This window comes from Diadema setosum, chromosome 11 (genome assembly GCF_964275005.1).
Source record: "Diadema setosum chromosome 11, eeDiaSeto1, whole genome shotgun sequence".
In the NCBI taxonomy this organism is placed as follows: Eukaryota; Metazoa; Echinodermata; class Echinoidea; order Diadematoida; family Diadematidae; genus Diadema; species Diadema setosum.
Window position 1 is genome coordinate 29,272,921 of NC_092695.1, and position 22,314 is coordinate 29,295,234.

A 22,314-nucleotide genomic window follows, 5' to 3' on the forward strand; every position below is an offset into this window, starting at 1 on the left:
CATTATTGCACAATATTTACACTAGTTGAAAAATCACAATAGGCTGGATATGTGACCCAAAGAGAAATGTGTGCATTTTTCTTAGAGTACAATGCCATTTGGACTTAATCTCAGCTGCATGTTAAATGACTTATATTGTCAAATTATTATATAATGAAAAACACACAAATATGCACATTGCACATTTTGCAATGCCTCCAAAATGTCTTACATGTATTCAATGAAATCATGAAACCAATCTACAAGTAAACATTAACCATTTTGCCTTAATGGCACATGCCAAATGCCCCAAAATACAGTCAGATACAGCAGTTAAGTCCTTCTGCACATAATCTTTGGTGATCAGTGAAAGTTTGTGTCTAAAATACCTAAATCTACATGTTTAATTAAATGAAAAATGTTTTGTTACTTTAGATATGAATTTATCACGGCATGGAAATACTGTATGTGGAATTCTATGATCTTTCCCTTGTTTCCTCACAAAATGTACCGTACTTCAAACAATCTCAAAGAAGGAAGCTCCACATTGAATCTTGATTAGTACCATTGGTTAATTACATGATATGGATGGAAACACAGCTGGCACCCGACATTTCGCGGGTGACACAATGCCACCGCTCAGTCGCGTAGGGTGATGAACGTCCGACAGCCGTCTATGGGTTTGTTGGTCAGTTCATGCTTCATGACAAACCTTTGCCCCGGAACCAGCTCAAACGTGAAATGCCTCAGCAGCTTGGCAAGAATCACACGACTCTCAATCTGAAGAGTAAAAAAACAAAAAACAAATATACAATATTGTCTACAAACAATCATTTTTACTTTCCAATGCTCATAACATTTTGAAAAGATGAAAATAATCAAGAACTTTGCACAGACTCCTTAGGATTCAAGCACTGATTCTAAGTCTATTTTCAAATTCTCTCCAGCTCATATTCATTTCGCAGTGTGAGTCTACAGTTAGCCATACATGTTTTTTTTTTTCACTGTTTTAACACTATATGATTTTTTTTAATTTTTTTTTCCAAAAGAAGAAAAAAGGGATAAAAAGAAAAAAATACAGGCTACACATTTCCTGCCTAAACAAAAAAAAAAATACATTTTCGTCAGAAACTTGGATTTTAACAATAGAGAATATCTATAAATTATCAGAAACAAATTTTACCATTTTAAAGAAATGTATTCAGGAATTCAGACATTTTTTATATGTTTTTTTAAATGCTGTAACAGAAAAACAAAGTACTGTGCAAGCTTTTTGTGAACAGTGTCTTTGTTCAACTTCTATCATTTGTATCCCATCACATTACTGTCATAAATTCAGACAATAAAGCCCAAGAAAAAAAAAATTACCATTTGGCTGAAATAGTTCCAAAAAAGATGAAAGTGTGATATCTTAATTCAATCAATCCTGCCTTGATTTGAGAGCCCGAGAATATTTTGCCGAGATTGTTTGGTTTCCATAAATGATCATTCCTGTTTGAGTGTTGGACTTTATTCAATATAGAGCACTAACGTTGGATCAATGGTGTGAGTAAATAATACCAGTACACAAAGGGGACAACGCCCTCATGGTTGACTGGCAGTTTAACTGATACAACAGTGGCAAGCATACTAGTACTTGTCTACATCTAAATAGTTTTCGAACCAGTTTTCTTAAAACTATGCCTGTCTAGTGGACACCTTTTCTATCAATGTTGCATAGTAGGGATGATCTGAAATAAATTGTGATATATCATACAGCACGGCAGAGCTACATGTGAAAGGAACCTTGATAGACATCAAAACTAGAAAGTCATTGTTCTTTGACTCTATTGGGTCGCTATGGTGACAGGTTACATTTATTTGTTTTCTTAACCACCATCCATGTCAAACTTTTCTCCCTGTGGTCGTCTTCTACCATTTCAATCCCTTCATAATGCATTTTCAGTGAATAATATTATACATTACCACAATATGTTAATCAGCTAACACTAGATATACTTCTTTTTTTAAACAAAAATCCCTGCTGAATTATAATGGTCTTCTGTGTTACTATAACATTGTCTAATGACTTTAATGTTGTGGCAAAGTTTTGGGGAATGCCAACAAATAGATAATAAAATTGCTTAGCAATTAGTGACAGTGTGTACAGGTTAATTGAGCTGGGGTGGCTTATTCATCAAAGATGTGTACACATGTAAATATACTAGCATTACAACTCAAATTGTATCTTACCATCGCCACGTTCTGCCCAATGCAGTTCCTCTGGCCAAGACTGAATGGCATGTAGGCATACATGTAACGAGACCTAAGAACACAAATTTACAGAGATACTTCATCAGAATCATGTTTGTAGATAGTACAAAATAAATGGAGAAATGATTCTTTATTGAATTTATCGTTCCTGGATTGTATACCGGTTCTCTGATTCTGATAGGGATAAAAGAAGTGTTGAGTAGATGGAAAAAAAAAAAAACAGTACCCATGCTCACACATTCTCTCATACTAAAACACACTACAAAAACAGTTATTACAAGGAAATCAATCTATTCACAAGGACATGATTCAGCGCTATACACGGCTTACAAACACTGGAAGTGAACACAAAGAGCTGATTGAATGAAACATAAAAGTATTTCTTGGTTGTGTAATTGTTAATTTGCCCTTGTCATGACCATCTTCTTTAGAGGGTGAAAATTCTTACACAGTCAAACTAATGTTCTGTTAATACCTCTTATACAGATCTGAATGTTTCACAAAAGAGGGGCGAGACAGTGTACGACATCATAAATATATTTGTGCATTCTATCATGGAAAGTCATTTTTACATTAGCTCTCTGCCAGCACAAGGAAAGAAAGAATTAATTTAACATCTGTTCCCAGTTAGCTCTGGTGACAAACAAAAACTGTTTCACCAAAAAATTAATTTATGATTGTATGCCATGGCACAAATTCAAAGGCCATCTGCAAAAAAGTTTGAAAAAGTTAGAACTCACTCTCCATCTGCAGATTTGAACCTCTCAGGTCTGAACTCCTCGGGATTGTCATAGTAACGATCCATCGTCCCCATGACAAAATGGTTAAACTAAACAGTGCACAATATGAAATGAAGGAAAGAAAAAAAAAGGATCCCTGAATGTTACAAAACATAGTGGCAAATGCAATTTTTCCTTGTTACTGTAGCTACTGCAATTGTTGTCACTAAACTGAAAAAAAGAGTACAGTAAAAGCAGCTGCCCTCGTGGGCATGGCCACCTGCTGTGTATGGCTACTGATCCCCCACCCCAAAAATAAAAACATGTTAAAGACCCTGTCTACAATGGCCACTCTTTTCCTCTGAGCTCCTTTAGTTGGCCTCTATAGACAGATTTGACTGTATGCAGTAGAGGGATTTCCCTTATGCTTGCACACTTTGTGATAGTCTATGGCCTGTAAAGAGTTTAGTGTGGTGCTCTTTTTCAACCAAGGAGCTTGAGATTTGGTGTGCTTTTTGATCTGAGGTGACTTTTGAAACAAGACACCACAACTCCACAAACCGTGACCCATACACGTAAGGTTGATTCAGTGATATTCCAGATGATAAGAGAATCATGGGTAGTCCAAGGGATTATACAGGGTTAGTTGGTCACCTACCAGTTGGAAAATACTAAAAGTATGTATTCAATTTGTACAGCTATTAGTATACTACTAGTAGTTTGTTTAAAGGTCAATGACAGGCGGTGTAAATTAATAATAATGAAATGATGATGATGATGATGATGATGATGATGATGATGATGATGATGATGATGATGATGATGATAATAATAATCATAATCATAATCATAATCATAATAAAAATAATAATTATTATTATTATAACTATAATTATCATACCAATAATAACAATCCCATGATGATAATAGCTAGTATTTATACAGCACATTTCACACTTGTTAAGTATTTCAATGCACTTAACAGACTATCTAAAATGACTGACCCTTATATTTGTTCCCTTTGGTATTCTGTATCCAGCGCTCTCAAGCTCGGCAGCGGTGACTCTGGAGGCACCAGACACTGATGGATATTGTCGCATGGTCTCCTTTAACACCTAGTAGGCAGCAGGGTGAGAATATCAGTGAAAATCTGACTGACATTATTTGATTTGAATAGTATATATATATATATATATATCTATATCTATCTATCTATCTATCTATCTAATTTATATATCTATATCTATATACAGATATAAATAAATGTATATATAAATATATATATATATAGATATATATAGATATATAGATATATATAGAGAGAGAGGTCTCGACAATTACTTTTTTCTCTGGGGCATGTTCGGGCCACTAAAATCTTTACATTTGAAATTTCAGTGACCTGATAAAAAGAGATGCGGGGGCCCAAAATAAAAGAAAACATAACAATCAATTCTGAATCCTAGTTGCCCGATTGGGCCACCAAAAGAGAGTCTTTTTTCAACTTTGGTGGCCAGACATCAATTTTTTAGTGCCCCAGCAGGGCCCGCACTACTGGTCTAAGACTACTGGGCCATGACTACTGTACTGTCGAGCCCTGATATATATGTATTCATACACACCCGACTGTGCAAACATGAACACCCCAGCCCACTGCAGCAACATCAACTACAGCTCTAATGAAGTTCCATTAACTCTCTATGTGCCATGGTGGAAACCCCCTGTGTGCCACCTTATTCCGAGACACGAAGGTAGTCATGCTTTGAAAAAAAATTGTTTTTCTAATTTGTATAACCTCTACAAATTTCTGTTAGGGTGGGCATAATAGTAGGCAAAGTGAAAGAGGAATGCAAACTTTGTTTCAATATAAATTGTATGACGAATCTATTTTCAATTTCTCTTTCGAATGACCAGTTAGTACATTACTGTAAAGGCATGACTTTTGCACATAAAACCGTGACAGAAACTTAGAATGTACGAGCAAATCTAGTTGAGAACACCGCTTGATACTCAATCACCACATAGAATGCAAGCCGTATATGAGAGGAACAAAAGCACGAAAAACGCTTTTATTGTGCAGCTGGATTAGCAGTGATTAGCGATTTATCGATCAGTTTTGGCGGCTTTGTTTGTTGAGCAGAATATGCGAAGTTGGCAAGCCGTCGACTGAGCCGGACGTGCGAACGTGGCACATAAAGAGTTAAAGAGATCAAAAGCTTAAAGGTAGGGAATCCCATTTGCATGTCTTAAATGAAAGGTTGCATAAATACAGTGGTATGTTGAAGAGAGTATCATTTTAGAAACTCCCATAAAGTATTGAAAGTGGAAGGTAACATTTAGTACATTTTTATTGACCGTTAGATTTTGAACTGAATTTTTTTCGGGGCTCACCGTAAATTCCAGTACATTGCTAGGCTACCTTTGCAGATCCATGCACTGCATGTGTGTCCATCATGTATATTTTGTGAAGAAAGTTCATCAAAACTTACAAACATTTCTATATACATTCTTGCCACACACTCTATATGCTATTACATCAGCTCTTATACTTTTAGATTTGTGTTTATAGATAAAAAAAAAATACAGTAGACTGCAACAAAAAGGCTTAAGTGTGGCTGACACACAAAACTATTGAGTAGTTGAGTTTTGTGCATTGTTCAAATTGTAGATAACTGTTGACTTCCAGATTTCTCAGCAGTGGCCTAAACAAGTCCCCTGGGGTTCATATTCAATGTTTTGCTGCATTTTGGGAGGTCTGTAGAAGGTATCCCCTACCTTTAATAGCCAATAAAAACTGTTTGTTGAAATCTAGCCACGCCTACTTCTGACTCCTTCTTTCTCCTCTAGTATGAAGAAGCAACAGTACAGTTGAACACAGTACAAACCCTTCCTAGCACAATATACAAATAACTTGCAATCAGTAGTTGAGGAATTATCTCAGTGCTTTCCTTTTATTTGCATCTTAGTTACTGTGTTTTTAACAAATCAGCCCATGATGAATCTGAAACTAATTACTATTGTTTCATCAGTTCAAGTTCAGGTTCAAGTTTTTTTTATTTCACCTCCTACAAATTGAGGATACAATGAAATATTTGAGTACTGACTATACATATAATGACACAAAATCAGTACAACAATGACATTAACATAGTGACATGTAACAAAGAAACAGGGAATTATTGTTAACAGAGATACAAATAAATGTTATAATCTTTATGGTAAACTCAAACACAAAGTTGTTGGAAATGGAAGGGACTGCTAAACAGCAGAGCTTGTAGTTTATTTGCTCATAAAGTCTGTACTTCTTGGAGTAAGTATATATCTGTCATTGAGATTTTCTTTTTGTTCAAGAATCCTAAAAACATACAAAAGACTTTGGTTAAATAAATGAGGTCAAAACTACCTTTTGAAACCGACTGTTGAAACCATTGCAGTACATGTAACAACAGCTGACACCAGCCATTGCCAAATTTACTGCCACAAGGAAGTAAAAAACTGAAATTATGATTATGATGTTCTTGTGTGTGAATTTCTTAGTAGATGAAAATTGTTATGTATTGTGTTTGTTATTGGTTACACATAAAGACATTTGTGGCAAAGCGGGGAATTTTAATGTGGTCATAAAACCTTTCTTCAAATCATGAGCCCACCGAAAGTGCCAAACATCTTTAATACTGTTGTCTGACTGTAAACTCTGGTCTAGTGTTGAAGACTATACTGCTAGAATGCTACTTACAAGCATGAGGTATTCTAATTTGGGAAGGTCTTGGAAGTCTACATCCGGCTTACTTCCAAGTACTTCCTCAATTTCAGCCAGGACTCTGCAAAATGAAAACATTTTCTGTGAATGCATAGATATAATGAAACCTCTAACCTTCCTCATTCACCTCAAAAACAGGAAGTCAGTGACAAAAATTGAATACATGAATAAGATATACAGGTGGCAGGGGGTGAACAATTCAATCACATATCAACTGTAAGCCAAACTGCACTCCTACATGATAAAAAGTGAGAAATGTCATTAAGAGGAGAGATAATTAGAATACCCCCAAATCTCACAACATTTTCCACTCACTTTTTAAAGACAGTTTAAATATCACTACTAAGTAAATTTGCATTGCCAAAATGATCAAGAATAATTACAAAAATCACATGGAATGAGATAATTAGAATATGACCTATATTTTACAACATTTTCCACTCACTTTTTTAGGACATCAGGGTATCTACATATTTGTTGCAGTGCGAAAGCGAGGTGGTTGCCAGTTGTCTCTTGCCCTGCCAAGTGTGACATCAAACAAATTTTAAACATGATTACAAAAAGCCTTGTTCTTCAATTTAAATTCTGTACAGCCCCATAGTGTTTTGCCAACATACAAAAAACAAAACTGAACCAAAAAACAAACATACATTGATTTTTGAAGGGTGTGCCTCTTTGCCTCTTTACCCCACAAGGAACAATAATGAAGATGAACTCTAACCCCCCCCCCCCCACACACACACACTTTACACATTAAAAAATGTTTTCTTGAGTCTATGATTTGACAATGCATGGGCTCAAATCCACGTACAGACGTTGTATGGGGAAATGTCCTCATAGTTTAGTTTTTCAATTAAAGTTCAAAGTTCAATTCCACCACATGTTGAAGTTGTAAGAATGAAGGGATTTAAAGAAAAATAAAACAAATCTATGTTTGAGTTGACCTTAATCTATACAATGAAATCAAATGGACATACCAACGGATGTTTAATCACAACCAGACCAAAAGAAAAACAGAAAAAAATTATAAGAAAAGTGTAAAGTACAAAGTGTCTTTGGTGTCAATTTACATTTGTAATGTCACCAACTTGAAATTCTCTCATTGGCATCTGTTGCCACATCACTTTCCCACCTTAAATCAATTATTTCTAGGTTACTACAACATCATAAACATGTTATGTTAAGGATAAGATTTTCTTGTTTGATCTCATGTCAAAAAAAAACATCTAAACCTTGGAATGTCATACTGTAAAACACTATGTCAAATTTTCGCAAATGGAGCCGATGGCCTTCTTCGCGGGATGAAATTTTCGCGAGTTACCTCTAGCATTCAATGCATGATAGTGAAGACAAGAACTTTCCCGTGCATTTTAATTTTGCGAATCTTGGCTCTCGCGAAATTTGCGAAATCAAAATGCACACGAACATTCCTCGTTTTACAGCAATACTGTCATACTTGCAATGCCAGATTGCCGTACCTGCAATAAAGAAGAGTAAAAACTCATCAATCATCTCATTCAGCCCAAAGTTCTGGCTTCCTTCGAGCTCCTTGCTGGCATCCAGGATGAAAGTCAGAACATCCTTGGGTTGCTCCTCTCCACGGGCTCTCAATTCAAGCCGACTGAGGACGCAGTCTTTGGCCATTTGGCGTAGGAAGTGGACGGCACCGCGAATTTCCTTTCGAAGTTTGCGGGCTTCAGCCGTAGGCAAATACTGTTGGCAAGAAGGAAAGGATATTCCATGGTGTTTGGTTACACTCTTGACAACATCAACACTAGTTTACACCAAGAGTGCACTTTTACAAGGATCACTGCCTGGTAGTTTGTACATGATTTTGACGACAACACTGATTGACGCAGGATGACATTTGAAAACACTTTGTATCCAGTGGAAAGAGCACTAGATAAATAACAATGCTCATGAAAATCATCAAGAAATCACAGGTGACTTTGTTTGAAGGTAAAACACATGTAGCCAGGTCAAAAAACAAACTAACTGTTGAAACCAGTCAGATTTTCAACTGATGGTATCCACTGGAATCACACTGGTCCCACACTGAATCCATTTGACCCAACTGGTATATGATACAAATATACAAGTTGTTCAACTGGAGGTTACTGATTCATATATTATTGACCAGCTCATTCAAGTTGAAACCGATGGAATGAACTGACACATCATCTGTTGAGAATGAGAAGGGCGTTAAGTTGTCTCGAACAGTATGGGTTTAGTGGTAACTTAACGGCCTTATCATTCTCAACTGACGACATATTCTGACATATACTCAGTCAATTCCTGTTGAAACAAAAGGAATAAATCAAGCAATTTTATACAAGACACAAGTGGCAGTTACACACAAGTTGTTTCCAGTTGAAACAATTTGAATACACTGGCGCACTCTGAAATATACTAGTTAATTCCAGTTGAAACAAATGGAATGAACTATAGGCGATTTCATACCACTCTGAATGTACTGGACACAATTAACTGGCAGATTTACCAGTTGATTCCACTTAAAAGCATATGGCAGGGCCGGCGGAATGTTTTCAAAAGTGTGGGGGCCCACTTCCGGGTTTCATGAGCTAACAAGTGGAAAAAAAAAGGTCCTCAGCTCATCTCTCCCCTTCCATTACCAGGTTTCTTCAGCTGACAAGCAAAAAAAATACAAAATTTAAAAAAAAAAGGTCTTCAGTGGAAAAATATAACCTTACCGCGCTCACACTTCAAGATCTCTATCTATTTCTATTCAGTGCCACTTACATACTTCCGGGTTAAAAAAAGTGTGGGGCCCCAAAGTGATGACACCTTATGTATTCCTTTGTATGGTGCACAAAAAGGGTGGGGGCCCAAGACCCCATGGCCCCCACGCTTCCGCCAGCCATGTATGGTATAAACTGGCATACTAAAACATCAACCAGTTGATTCCATGCCCACGTGAATGAAACAAAAAGTAAGTGCTTACTGGATACCATGGCATCACTATGGATTTTTGAAGGCCTTTGAGGCAGGTTGAGGCGGCCACAGGAAATGGGGATTGAGGGTCCTCAATGATGTTCAAGTCCAAACCAAAACCCAGCTGAATCAAGAAACAACCAAAATGAAATCACTTCAACAACTTCTAGAAAATCATTTTTCTAAATCATTCACAATCAGATTTTCCCCTCAGTTGGAGGTCAGTTCAGATCATTGTACTACACCAGTTGCTCATAACTGAGCATGTTGTGTTGTTATTTGCCCATAGTATTGAAATCCCAGTTTGTATCACAATATTCCCCTGTGCAGGCACATGCTTGTATATGCATTAAACATCCACATTAATGTGATAACTCTACTCCTAACACTGACAGCACATACAGGAAAATTTTAGTTGTCATTCATTTCCCATATTTTTGACAGATAATGCCAAAAATCAGGAGTTTTGGGGTTATAATATCACATGCTGGCGGCAGCTGTGAAGTGCAAACAAGAAGTATAAACTGGTTATAAGGCATGCTCTGGTACATGTAGTTGCTACACTAGCTGGCATGCTAATGGTGAATATTTTGTACATCAGCTTTCATAATGATCTGGCTAACAATGCATAAGGGAAAAAAAACGCACAAAACAAACATTGCATTTTGAGACACAGTTGCCTAACAGTTGGGAACATGCCTACTGCTTTGATACAGGTATGAAAGGCATAATATATCCAACCTTGCCAATTACATCCAGCGTGATGCTGTTGAATTTCTCCAACATGGCCACATCTGTCTTGCCATCAGCTAACTTGTCCAAGTGAGCAATCATCTGGTCTGCACTCCTGTTGAAAGTATCCATGAAGCCCATGACGTACCTGCCATTCAAACGGAGGGACACATTTAAAAAGGCACTTATAGGGACAACAAAGGAGTAAAATCTTGGTGGCAAGATTACTTAAATGCACCATGACTTGTCATGGGGCAGGTATCAAACAGCGAGGTCATGACAATCATCTTTTTTTTAAACTTTAACCATGCTTTGTTTGGAGATTGGCACACATGCACACACTGGAGTGCCTTCTTCACTCATTGGTACACATATCTTGAAACTAATTAGCAATTAATAGACATTACCTAATCCCCTAATCTTGCACTTTGCAATTTTTTTTCTTTCTTGGCTCCTACAAAGCCAATATGTTACATCACGGACAAATTGCAAAAAATATGTTTTGACTATATCTGCATACTTACTTGCGGTGAAAGGCAGGATTGAAGAGGGACCTCCTTTCCCTCCACCTGGCATGGTTTATCTCGTTGACCAGACTCCACCCAACAAATCGGACACCAAACAGAGAATGGAAGCTCCTGTAATCCTCAATCGGTTTGAGATTCTTGCTGTTGGTCATAACCTCCTGGCATGCAATACGATAAAAAAAAAACGAGTATACGATCAGTGATTGACTGTGAATATCAGGTACCAACAATAATAAATGATAACAAGAATTATCATCAACATCACTTCCCCATGCTGTTCTCTGGTAATCTTGCATTTGAAAGGAAAAAATAATGTCTTATACAATGAATATACCAATAGAGCGGCTGGGAGAGGCCAGAAAACAAGTTTTTGTCCTTAAGCAAGGCTCCGATTTTATTGGTAAATGGTGGAGATTCAATAGCAATTCTTTGGTCATGCAGTTATAGTCATCAGATAACTGAATTCCATTTATGACAAAATAAGTCTTTGAGTAGGCAAAGGTACTTTTTAAATGTGATTGCATTATTTCACCACAGTGAAAATGCAAGTGTTCCCCACATCTAAATGGGGAAACCTCTTCCATCCCCCTCCACCCCCACCCCCATGAATCAGCCTCTATGAGCCCTTGCAATGCCTCATTCTCACATTGTATGCCATACTTGGCAGTCCTGAGATATAGTAGGGTAAATTCCATGCCGTATACATAAATGCAGCATTGATATGCAATGATTCAATATCTACATTAAGTGAAGGGCAGAGTCTCATAGTGTAGATAATGATAAACAATAATGCTGAATTTAAGAATCATCCAATTCTATCACTAGCAGGTCTGACCATTTACACTATGTCCGCTGTTTTTCAAAGGAGAAAAAAAAAAAAAACACCACTTAGCAATGAACAAGACCCTGATTAGTTTTCAGCTTGACTGGATATGAGGTAAAATTTTCTGCACATTACATAACTAATGCACATCTACTTAGCTAAGTTTGTTTTTTTTTTTCACATAATGGCTGCTTGTATGATAGCATGTATTTGTACTTACCTACCAATACAGATTCTTTTTTTTTTTTTTACCTCCAATAATGAACAAACAATTATCCCTGTCTCCAAAAAGAAATTTGAACCCACACTTAACTACATGTTAGCTGATGGAAGAAAATTGTCATGCATTTAAGGCGAAAATGAAAGCATTAAAGGACTCCATAGATACTGTACAGGATGTATATATGGACAGGATGTCTCCAAGTCATAGCCAAGTGTACCTTCATGATTCAATAATGGCTTTCTTTGTTGGTTCACTGAATGTTTAAGGTGCTACTTGAACTTGCCACATCTGCACGAGGCTCCTTCAGGAGCTCAAGATAAGTTAATGATTAACACACTAGCCATTAAGGTGAGTTGGCTCAGTGAGTTGGGCGGTGAGTTGGCTCAGTCGGTAGCGCGTCTGCCTCACGATCACGCGGCCCGGGTTCGAACCCGAGTCTGGACTGAGCAATGTTGTGTGTAAGCATACCGTCCCCTCTAGCAAGAGGCAAAACATTCTGTCCCTGGGATAGGACATAAAATGGAGGTCCCATGTATGAGAGAGCAACAACTCATGCACGTAAAAGATCCCGCTTCATTCATTCATCACAAAGAGCAGGGTGTTTAACCCGGTGAAGTGGTCCCACCTCACATCCAACTGGACCCAATGGAAGACCAGCTTAAAGTAGCTGAATATGGGCTATCCAGCCATCTTCTCAGATGGAAAATAAACAAACAAACAAACAAGGGCTGCATGAAAATTGCTATGTCTTCTCTAACCTTGGCTTGGTGATCAACACAATCTCTGTATATGTGCCCATGAGCTCATGTTCATATCACACAGACAAACACAATAATAACAGGTGTCTTAGTTTACATAGCAAACAGGCATGTCAGCACGTAGGCATATATCTACACCCTAGCTGTATGATATAGTCCAATTTGCTTTTGATTATGGAAAATCATGACTTAAAGGGAAGATAAACCCCAAGAGCAATGTGGATTGAGTGAAAGCAACAACATTAGTAGAACACATCAGTGAAAGTTTGAAGAAAATCAGACAATCGATGCAAAAGTTATGAATTTTTAAAGTTTTGATGTTGGAACCGCTGGATGAGGAGACTACTAGAGGTTATGACGTATGAGTGGACAACAATACCAAGAAAATATAAAGAAAATTCTGCAAAAATCCATTTTTCATGAAAATGACAAATTCCATCAACTTGATGTTGACATATGTTAAGGGTAGCAATTATTCCCCCTGCTTTCTGAAAGCGGTTGGTCCATTGCTCTTTCATAATTCTAGAAAAGCGAATTTTTGTTGAATTTCCTTTATATTTTCTTTGTATTGTTGTCCACTCATACGTCATATCCTCTAGTAGTCTCCTCCTCCAGCGGTTCCAACACCAAAACTTTAAAAATTCATAACTTTTGCATCGATTGTCCGATTTTCCTCAAACTTTCACTGATGTGTTCTACTAATGTTGCTGCTTTCACTCAATCCACATTGTTCTTTGGGTTTACCTTCCCTTTAATGCATAATCAAACCCAGTTACAGTAGCTAGTTCATTTGAAGATAAACATTAAGACACACCATTCTCCACGAGCCCAAGAGATTATTTAGGACTATAGGACTAACGTATATGATCCGACTGATGTAGTGTTTTGTCAAAAAAAAAATATTATTGTAAATATTGGCTTTCAGTTCAAACCTATGAGCATACAACACTTCTGATGGGTCAAACAATCTAATGCAAGAGCTCACCTACTGAGTACTTTCTAATGGTTGTTAATCCCTTGTTAGGCCTATTTGAAAATGTGGAACCATGAAAGGTTATTAGTTTTTCCTTTGAATGTCAAACCACTAATGGATGCTATAGTCTTAATTCCCTTTGAATGTCAAACAACCAATGACTGTTAGTCTTTCCCTTGTGTGTCAAGCCACCATTGGTTGTTGGTTGCAATTTCCTTTGTATATGTCAAACCACTGATGACCGTTAGTCTCTCCTTTGATATTATATGTCACACCACACATTGTTGATAGTCTCTCCTCTGAAGGTCTATGTCAAAGCACCAATTGTTGTTAGTTTCTCCTTTGTACATCAAAGCATCAAGGGTTGCAAGTATCTCCTCTGTATGTAAAAAACAATCAATGGTGGTTATAGCCTACTCTCCCCTTTTCACGTGTGTTAATTTAAAACCACACATGATAGCTGGTGTAACCTTCACACGGACATCACTGGTGGATGTCAGTCTCACCTTTTAAACCACAAATGGTCGCTAGTTTTACCTAAGTCACATGTATGAGCGTGTTTCTACTGAGCGACAAATATTCGAGGTGATGCCAGGCGATGCGAGGTGATTCGTGGTGATACGTGGTGATGCGTGGTGACACCTCAAATTTTTCCTCAGTAGAAACAGATCGGGTAGTGGCCGATGCGAGGTGATGCGAGGTGCTCTGTCGTCCACCTTTTGAGGTGGTCGATGCGTGGTGACGCGAAGGACGATTCTCAGTAGAAACACACCGGGTGAGGTGGTACATGTGAATTGCGTGCATCCATCGTCTAAATTGTTCGCGTGCTCATCAGCCTATCATACTATATACATGTATTCTGATTTTTACACTGCGTTCATTTTCCCATAAAATCGTATCGTCTCGAAGATGTGGATTCCCTAATTCGTTTTCGCTGGAATACTAATGTTAGTACGTCGGAGCCCCGGGAGAGCATTAACAGGACCCTCGACCTGCAGTGACAGATTCCTAATAACCAAGTGGCAGGAAATTTTGGTGAGAGGCATTTTGGATGGAAAGACTAAACGAATTAATTTAGTGACCTACCAGTGACCTGAAAATATACCCGAATTCCGGATTCACCTCATTCAGCATTTCACCTCGCATCACCGCGTATTCATCGCTCAGTAGAAACAGCTCGAGTGGTGGTAAACTACGAGGTGATGCGGGAGACAAAATTCACGGTGATACGAGGTGATGCGAGGTGATGTGAGGTGATGCAAGGTGCTCTCAGTAGAAACATGCTCTATGATAAACCATTAATGGTCAATAGGCTTACCTTTACAGTCTTAGAATCCAGTGAGATTACAACAGTCCAGTGCAAGATGTGGAAGCAGAAGACTAGACCAAATTGTTTGTGCCTAGATGGAAATGACAAGCCAAAATGTTACAAGAGGAAAACTTCATAAGCAGTAAATCACTGCTCCAGCTTAAGAAAAAAAAAGAAAAAAAAAGATCATTGATGTATTTGGCTATTATAAAATAATTTGTATGATAATACAAAGTTGTCCCTAATTTGTAAAATAATGTATTTTTTGGAAACCCCTACACTTAATCAACCTTGCCAAATTATATAACTAGCAAGACATTAAAGGGACAGTTACAGTTTTGGTTAAGACGGGGCTACAGGTTTCCAACTTGTGTGTGTGTGTGTGTGTTTGTGAGAAAATGAGAAACCTCTTAAAATATTAAAAACATGAAAGAACATGTAATTCTCAGAAGAATTCACAATTTATATGAAAATTGGTCATGACATGGCTGAGATATCAAAAAAGAAAGAAATAATCCAAAAAAATGCAAGAGGTCACAGCTTTTATTAGGATCTCTCTGTTTACATTGTTTTTTTGTATCTCGGTCATTTCAAAACCAATTTTTATCAAATAAACTTTCACTTTCCCTTACATTGTATTCTCTTTAACATTTCACAAAGTGGTTTCTCAATATCTCACAAAACGTTAAGCTGAATCCTCACCTCAAGCAATATACCATCCTTTTAACCCATATCGGGCCAACGCACCTGTATAAACAAACACCCAAGTGGCCCAGCACAGTTCGCGCACACACTACGAAAAACAGACAACTCTCCAAACAATCGCTCTTCATTAGCAGGCAATGAAAAAAACATAGACAAGTTATATATCATACAAAAGAAGAAAACAATCTCTTTAATATGGTATATAACATGCTACCATTTAATGCAAAGTACAGTCATAGTACTCAGCGGAAGTGAATGACGTCATTCATATGTCATTTCATTCACTACGGGATATTCCGTATGTGGCCCCTGTGGCGTTCGGACGAACTACGGAATATCCCGTGATGGCCCGATATGGGTTAAATCTTGCTTTTACAAAATTCAGCATTTTCCTCGAATCACACAAAACCCTCACAGCCCTTTCACACAAGGATAGATATTAAAGGACAAGTTCACCTTCATAAACATAAGGATTGAGAGAATGGGATAGCAATATTAGTAGAACACATCAATGAAAGTTTGAGGAAAATCGGACAATCCGTTCAAAAGTTATGAATTTTTGAAGTTTTTGTGCAGTAACCGCTGGATGAGAAGACTACTGCAGTGTGTGAATAACTTAGATGTCACATGCGTACAACAATAAAAGGAAAATATAAAGAGAATTTCACAAAATTTCATCTTTTGAGAAAAGTACACATTCCCCCGACTCGTTACCGACAAATGTTATGGGTAATATTATTCCCCCTACCTTTAGAAAGAGGCAAGTCAAGTGCTCTTTTATTATGCGAAAAAAGTGAAAATATGTTGAAGTTTCTTTACATTTTCTTTATACTGTTGTACGCATATGACTCACAAGCTGTAGTAGTCTCCTCATCCAGCGGTTCCAACACAAAAATTTAAAAAATTCATAACTTTTGCATCGATTGTCCAATTTTCCTCAAACTTTCACTGATGTGTTCTACTAATGTTGTTGCATTCTCTCAATCCTTATGTTTATTAAGGTGAACTTGTCCTTAAAATGGGAATGTTTTCAAATGCCATTTTGGGAAGCATATAATGTAGATTATTCCTTTAAAATATGCATTTAATAATAGATTATTATATAGCTATGGTATAGCATGTAATTGAGACTTTCATTTCCTTACTATTACGAAATAATCTATACATTGCTCAATACCAACTTTTTTTCTTTTTTTTTGGCAGTAATTTCATTTAAAAGATATCTATTCAGAAAGATGGATTGAGATTGTCCCTTCACTTTCTATGTGTCTATTTATTTATGACCTGATAAAAGGAGATCCCCTTTGTCACCTCTATCTATGTATTTACACATAAAAACCAGTGTGCTCAATTTGCAAGAACGTTCCCATTTTTAACTCAGCATGGTTGACAGAATTCAATCAATAGAGCATTTTTTTTTTTAATCAAGGCAGGTTTTACACCATAAGTACGTACAGCTTAGTACTGGACAAACAGGCCACTCTAGATCATAACAGGTAGCACTTTACAATAGGTTTCTTTACACTCCAATTGATGTGATAGCACCTTGTCATGTCTATATGCATGTCCCAATGGCCCGAATTCACGAAGGTGGTACAAATGAAACCATGGTCTAAACCGTGGACAAAAACCATGGAGCGCCAAGTGTCGCATGGAATATTTCGTTACGAAATCGGTCATTTCGTCGGTGAAATGATTATTTTGTAACGAAATGAAACATTTGTAACTAAATGAACATTTCGTCCACGAAATGATAATTTCATTATCGAAACGGTCATTTTGTCGACGAAAATGACCAATCTTGTAACGAAATATTCCGTGCAACACTTGGCGCTCCATGGTTTTTGTCCATGGTTTAAACCATGGTTTAATTTGTACCACCTTCGTGAATTCGGGCCATTGTGTTTGTCTATATAGTATCAAAAAGTTACCTTTGACACCTACCTAGCACTTGTACATTACACAGTGAGCCCTATAAAACAACCGTCGCACATGTATAGGGTGATTTCAGTGCAGCTATAAAAAGGTTTGAGATATTTCATTTCATATCTGATCAGATAAATAAATTTGAAAAAAATATATATATATATATAAAATAACCCAAGGAGAAAATAGTTATTTACATGGGCTGGCCTAAGGTTTGTTTAAATATTGATATCTTACTACAATTATAAATCCAGTGAAGGAAGCCAAGAAGAAAGAACTTACCATTCAGACAGCAGACTTGCAAATGGTAGTTGCCTCTTTGTTGTGAATTCCAATGCAATAGGGAGATGGCCCAGGAAGAAGCTGTTGGAAATTTAATCAGTAGGGGGTACCAGAACACTATAGAAAGAATTACATTTTATGATTTGTGTGCTCATCATGCAGAGACTTCAGTGATTAAATGAAGAATAAGTTTCAAGTTTTCAAGTTTTATTTAACCAATTCATTAAACATTTGACATTTTACAAAAGGATACAGCATTAAGAATAATGAATGGTTTGGGATCCCAAAAGAAGCAGAGCTTGTAAAAAAGGGGTCCCGGATAAACATATAAAACAAAACATACTAAAGTTTTAAACATATTAACAAGAAGTATAATAGTAACATATTTACATAGGACAGATGCAACACAAGCACACACACACACACACACTCACACACACACACACATTCAATCACACAAACACGTGTCACAAAAACGCTCATGCACATACATGTAGTTCATATGAAATTGCAGAAAGATACTATTTTACTATACTTTTAAATTCAGCTTCCCTGATCAATTCTTGTTTTCCAAATTTCCCTCAAGATAGATGCGACATGTAGGCCCTACGTTTAAAGTTGGATAGTGTTGAGGCTGACCTAATTCTCAATGGCAAATTATTCCATTCTCTAATACAAACATATACAAATGAATTTTGGGCAGTTTGAGTTCTTACAAATGGTTGATGAATGAGATTACTTTTACGCGTATTGTAAGCATGAACGGTAGGATTTAACACAAACGCATCCTTCATGAAAGATTTCAGATCACCTTGTGTCTTAAACATAAAAATCAAGCAACTCAAGATAACTAATTTTTCAAATGGTAAAATATGAAGTTGAATAAACAATGGCAAACTTGGACTTCTATAGTTTGAATTTGTAATATACCTTGCAGCTTTTTTCTGAAGAACAATCAACTTATGAGTCTTATAAGTATTTCCCCAAGCTACATTACAGTATTGCTCTTCCTTACTTGACCAGGCTATAAACTTTAAATAACTGTCAGTGAGAGATGATTATCATTAACAATATCTTTCTCCTTCCTGATTCCATCAGCATGTTAATGAGGATCACAAAATTTAGAAAGTGTTAAAGTTTGTTTGTAAACAACTGACAGTATTCTATACTTTAATTATTATTCAAGACTCATTTCACTTGATTGGCTGACATTAAATTCACTAGCTTATACGGCATGTAAAATATTATATCGCTGTTTGATGTCGATACAGCTGATATAAGTTATTTATCACGTAAGCAATATCAATCATACTCCTCTAAAACAAAGCATTCAGAATATTTGAGATGATCATCGATGTCAATGAGCAGGAAAGCCACAGAAAATTAATGATTGATGTCTAGGGAAATCATTCCTGATGAATTTCTTGATAAATGTGTCATACTTCTTGTTTTCTTTTCCGGTCTTTTCGATCCGTGTTGGGCGACAAAATGAACGGATACATACCTTGGTCTGGGAGCCGACGGAATGTGAGCATATTTCCTGTGCTGCCAGTGTATGATAGCGGCATAAACCAAGACGGATGATGTGGCCAGAGCTGTCAAGAGAAGCACGGCATACCAGAGTAGAGTCAAGACTCCCCCCATGGCCACAGTGATCAACTTCTTCCCTCTCTCTTTTTCTCGCTCAATCAATCGAAAAAGTGTCTGTCCCTTTATGTTATAATATAACACTCGTGCGGTCAGTGTACGTCCCACTACCAACACTTGAACAGGTCTGTCAGAGCACCACTACTGTCACCGGCAACCAAAGAGAGAGTGACCGCGTCATTCACTCTGCTCTGCTGCCTCATTAATTTCCGCGACCGATCCTTGTACGTACCATGTGCATTGTTGAATCCCGGCTCAAGCAGACGGCAGCATGCAGCAGACAGGAAAAAGGAGACAGCGACCTTTCATCGCTTCATTTCCGTGACCGATCGATCCATGTGTTAGTTTTGATCATAAGAGCTACAACAGCGAGCAGTGGCCCCATGCTTTGAATGTTGAATCCCAGCTCAGCAGCAGACAGGCTAGGCAGTCCGTACGCGCGTGACACTCTATTGAGAAAAATGTCCCTCATTTCCCCTTTCACTCCACTGCGCATGTTGCTCAAGAATGATAACAGAAATAACAGAAAAGAGGCAAAAGACTCAAGCCCCTTCGACCGATGGCATCCGAGCCTCCTGGTTCTAGCCACGCCCCTCTCTTCCCTCTGGATCCTTCCCTCGGCCTCGGAAGTTGCAGAATAACGGGGGAAAAACTAAAACAAACAAAACAGCAAAACAAAACAAAACGAAAACAAAAAAATACAAAACAAAACAAAACAAAAACGTCGCAGGAACATTTCAAAACTGAATTGGATTCTTATAGATTCATGTAATAGCGACGGATATAGTTTAGCAAATGCAGTTCAATTGTGAACAAACGCTGTAAACAATCAGTGATACTTCACAAGAGGAAGCCTGCAGAGGTCAGAAAATAACCGCATGTACATCATATTTATGGGATACTCACCAGGAAGGACGCTCTTTCTTTCGATGAAACGCAAAGAGAGTGGGCAACGTTGGAAATTTGCATTGCCATACCAACGTACACGATAACACATAGACCCTATTTCTTTCTTTTACTTCTTTTTCTAGATTAAAATTAACATAATGGATTTACGAATTGCTCCCATTATACAACATGAGTAGGAACGATGGGTAATGGTCGGTGACTCTTTTTTGTTTTGTCTCCATAATAATTCGATGCATCACTGAACTTAAATGTCGAACAGTTTTGTCACAAATACATTTCTGATTGGTGAATGGTATCGTTCTTACTTAACATTTTTTTTGTGCTAGTTCAATGAACTGTTTAACTCTGTTTTGTTTTTCACTCTTGTTCCTGACCTAATGAAACTCGTCATCATTGCATTATAGTAGAGCAGTTAAGCCCTCAAAATCATGTGAATTGTGCAAAATTTGACTAAAGCATGAAACTTTCACCAGTGTTAGTACATACCATAAGATTTATTTTAAGATCGGGAGGTAAGTCTGATTTGACCTCTGATGACCTCCAGAGGTCAATGTACTTTAGATATCAGAAAATCGATGTTTTTAGACATTTGCGAATGATATATGTGGTTATGTTGCACTAAACATGCATTCATACCACAGAGAAATCATTTCCAGATTCAACATAGCACTGACAGGTTTTTACCTTTGACCTCTGATGACCTCCAGAGGTCAATGAACTTTAAATATCAAAATATCGATGTTTTTAGACACCTGTGAATGATATATGTGGTTATGATTCACTAAACATGCATCTATACTTCCACATTTTCTGATTCCACAGAGCATTGACAGGTTTTAACCTTTGACCTCTGATGACCTTTGGAGGTCAATGACCTCAAAATATTATATTGATCTGTGATGTCATTGGTTAATGGTAACCATTGTAAAGATGTACAAAACAAGCATATCTGTCTTACAATGAAATTGTCTTCATATTCTAAAGAGCAGACAGGTTTCTACCTTTGACCTCTGATGACCTTGAGAGGTCAATGACCTCATAATATCAGAATATTGAAGTATGACATCATTGGTGAAAGGTCAAACATGGTAAAGATGTACAAAACAAGCATATCTGTGTACAATGACATCGTCTTCATATTCCATGGCACACAGACGAGTTTCTGCCTTTGACCTCTGATGATCTCGAGAGGTTAATGACCTCAAAGTATCAGAATAGTTTGGCATCATCAATGGTAAACATGATGATGTTCTAGAGAGCACTCGTAGGCCCTGTTTATTAATGAGCCATTACCGTTCACCTTTGAAAATCACACAAGGTCAAATACCTCGAATGAAATGTGAGGATGTTAATATTGATATTGCGATTATAGTTAATAGTTAATAATTGTTTATAATGTAGGGCTTACAAACCATGCATTTCTGTTACCAAAAAAGTGGCTACTCATTCCGCAGAACTTTTCAGGTAATTATCTAAGTCGGGTATGTGCAAAGAGCAAGGGGTGTCGATCTGTTTTCACGTGGGGAGGGGGGGGGACTTGGAAAATATGTAAAAGCATAAGTTCATGGTGCAAAGGAATGAAGCGGAGGGGGAGGGGGAGGATGTGGGTGGGGGATTGGATTTTTGCAGTTTTAGACCTGAAATCAGTGATTCAGTGTAGCTCTTGTTTAATGTGTGCGTCATCACTTATACGGAAGTTGATGGGGTGTGGGCGCATCTCACCTACCCTCCTCCCAAAGACGAATTTTTTTTTTTTTTTTTTTTTTTTTTGTAAGAATCTGATGCATACGTTTTGGGGAATATTTGGAAAATTATGGATCACCAAGGTGTACCAAGTGTA

General features: G+C 37.4%; 1 protein-coding gene across 1 annotated transcript; it reads right to left on the minus strand.

Annotated features, from left to right (window-relative positions):
- Positions 1-618: 618 nt before the first annotated feature.
- LOC140235261 (cholesterol 24-hydroxylase-like) lies at positions 619-19,562 on the minus strand. Its single transcript, XM_072315294.1, has 13 exons — positions 19,423-19,562; positions 17,919-17,999; positions 15,015-15,096; positions 10,917-11,077; positions 10,402-10,540; positions 9,671-9,784; positions 8,187-8,421; positions 7,154-7,226; positions 6,685-6,769; positions 3,956-4,066; positions 2,973-3,061; positions 2,212-2,284; positions 619-759 (listed from the first exon to the last, which is right to left on the minus strand). The coding sequence occupies exons 1-13, from the start codon at positions 19,560-19,562 to the stop codon at positions 619-621; spliced, it is 1,524 nt and encodes a 507-aa protein (XP_072171395.1).
- Positions 19,563-22,314: the final 2,752 nt, after the last annotated feature.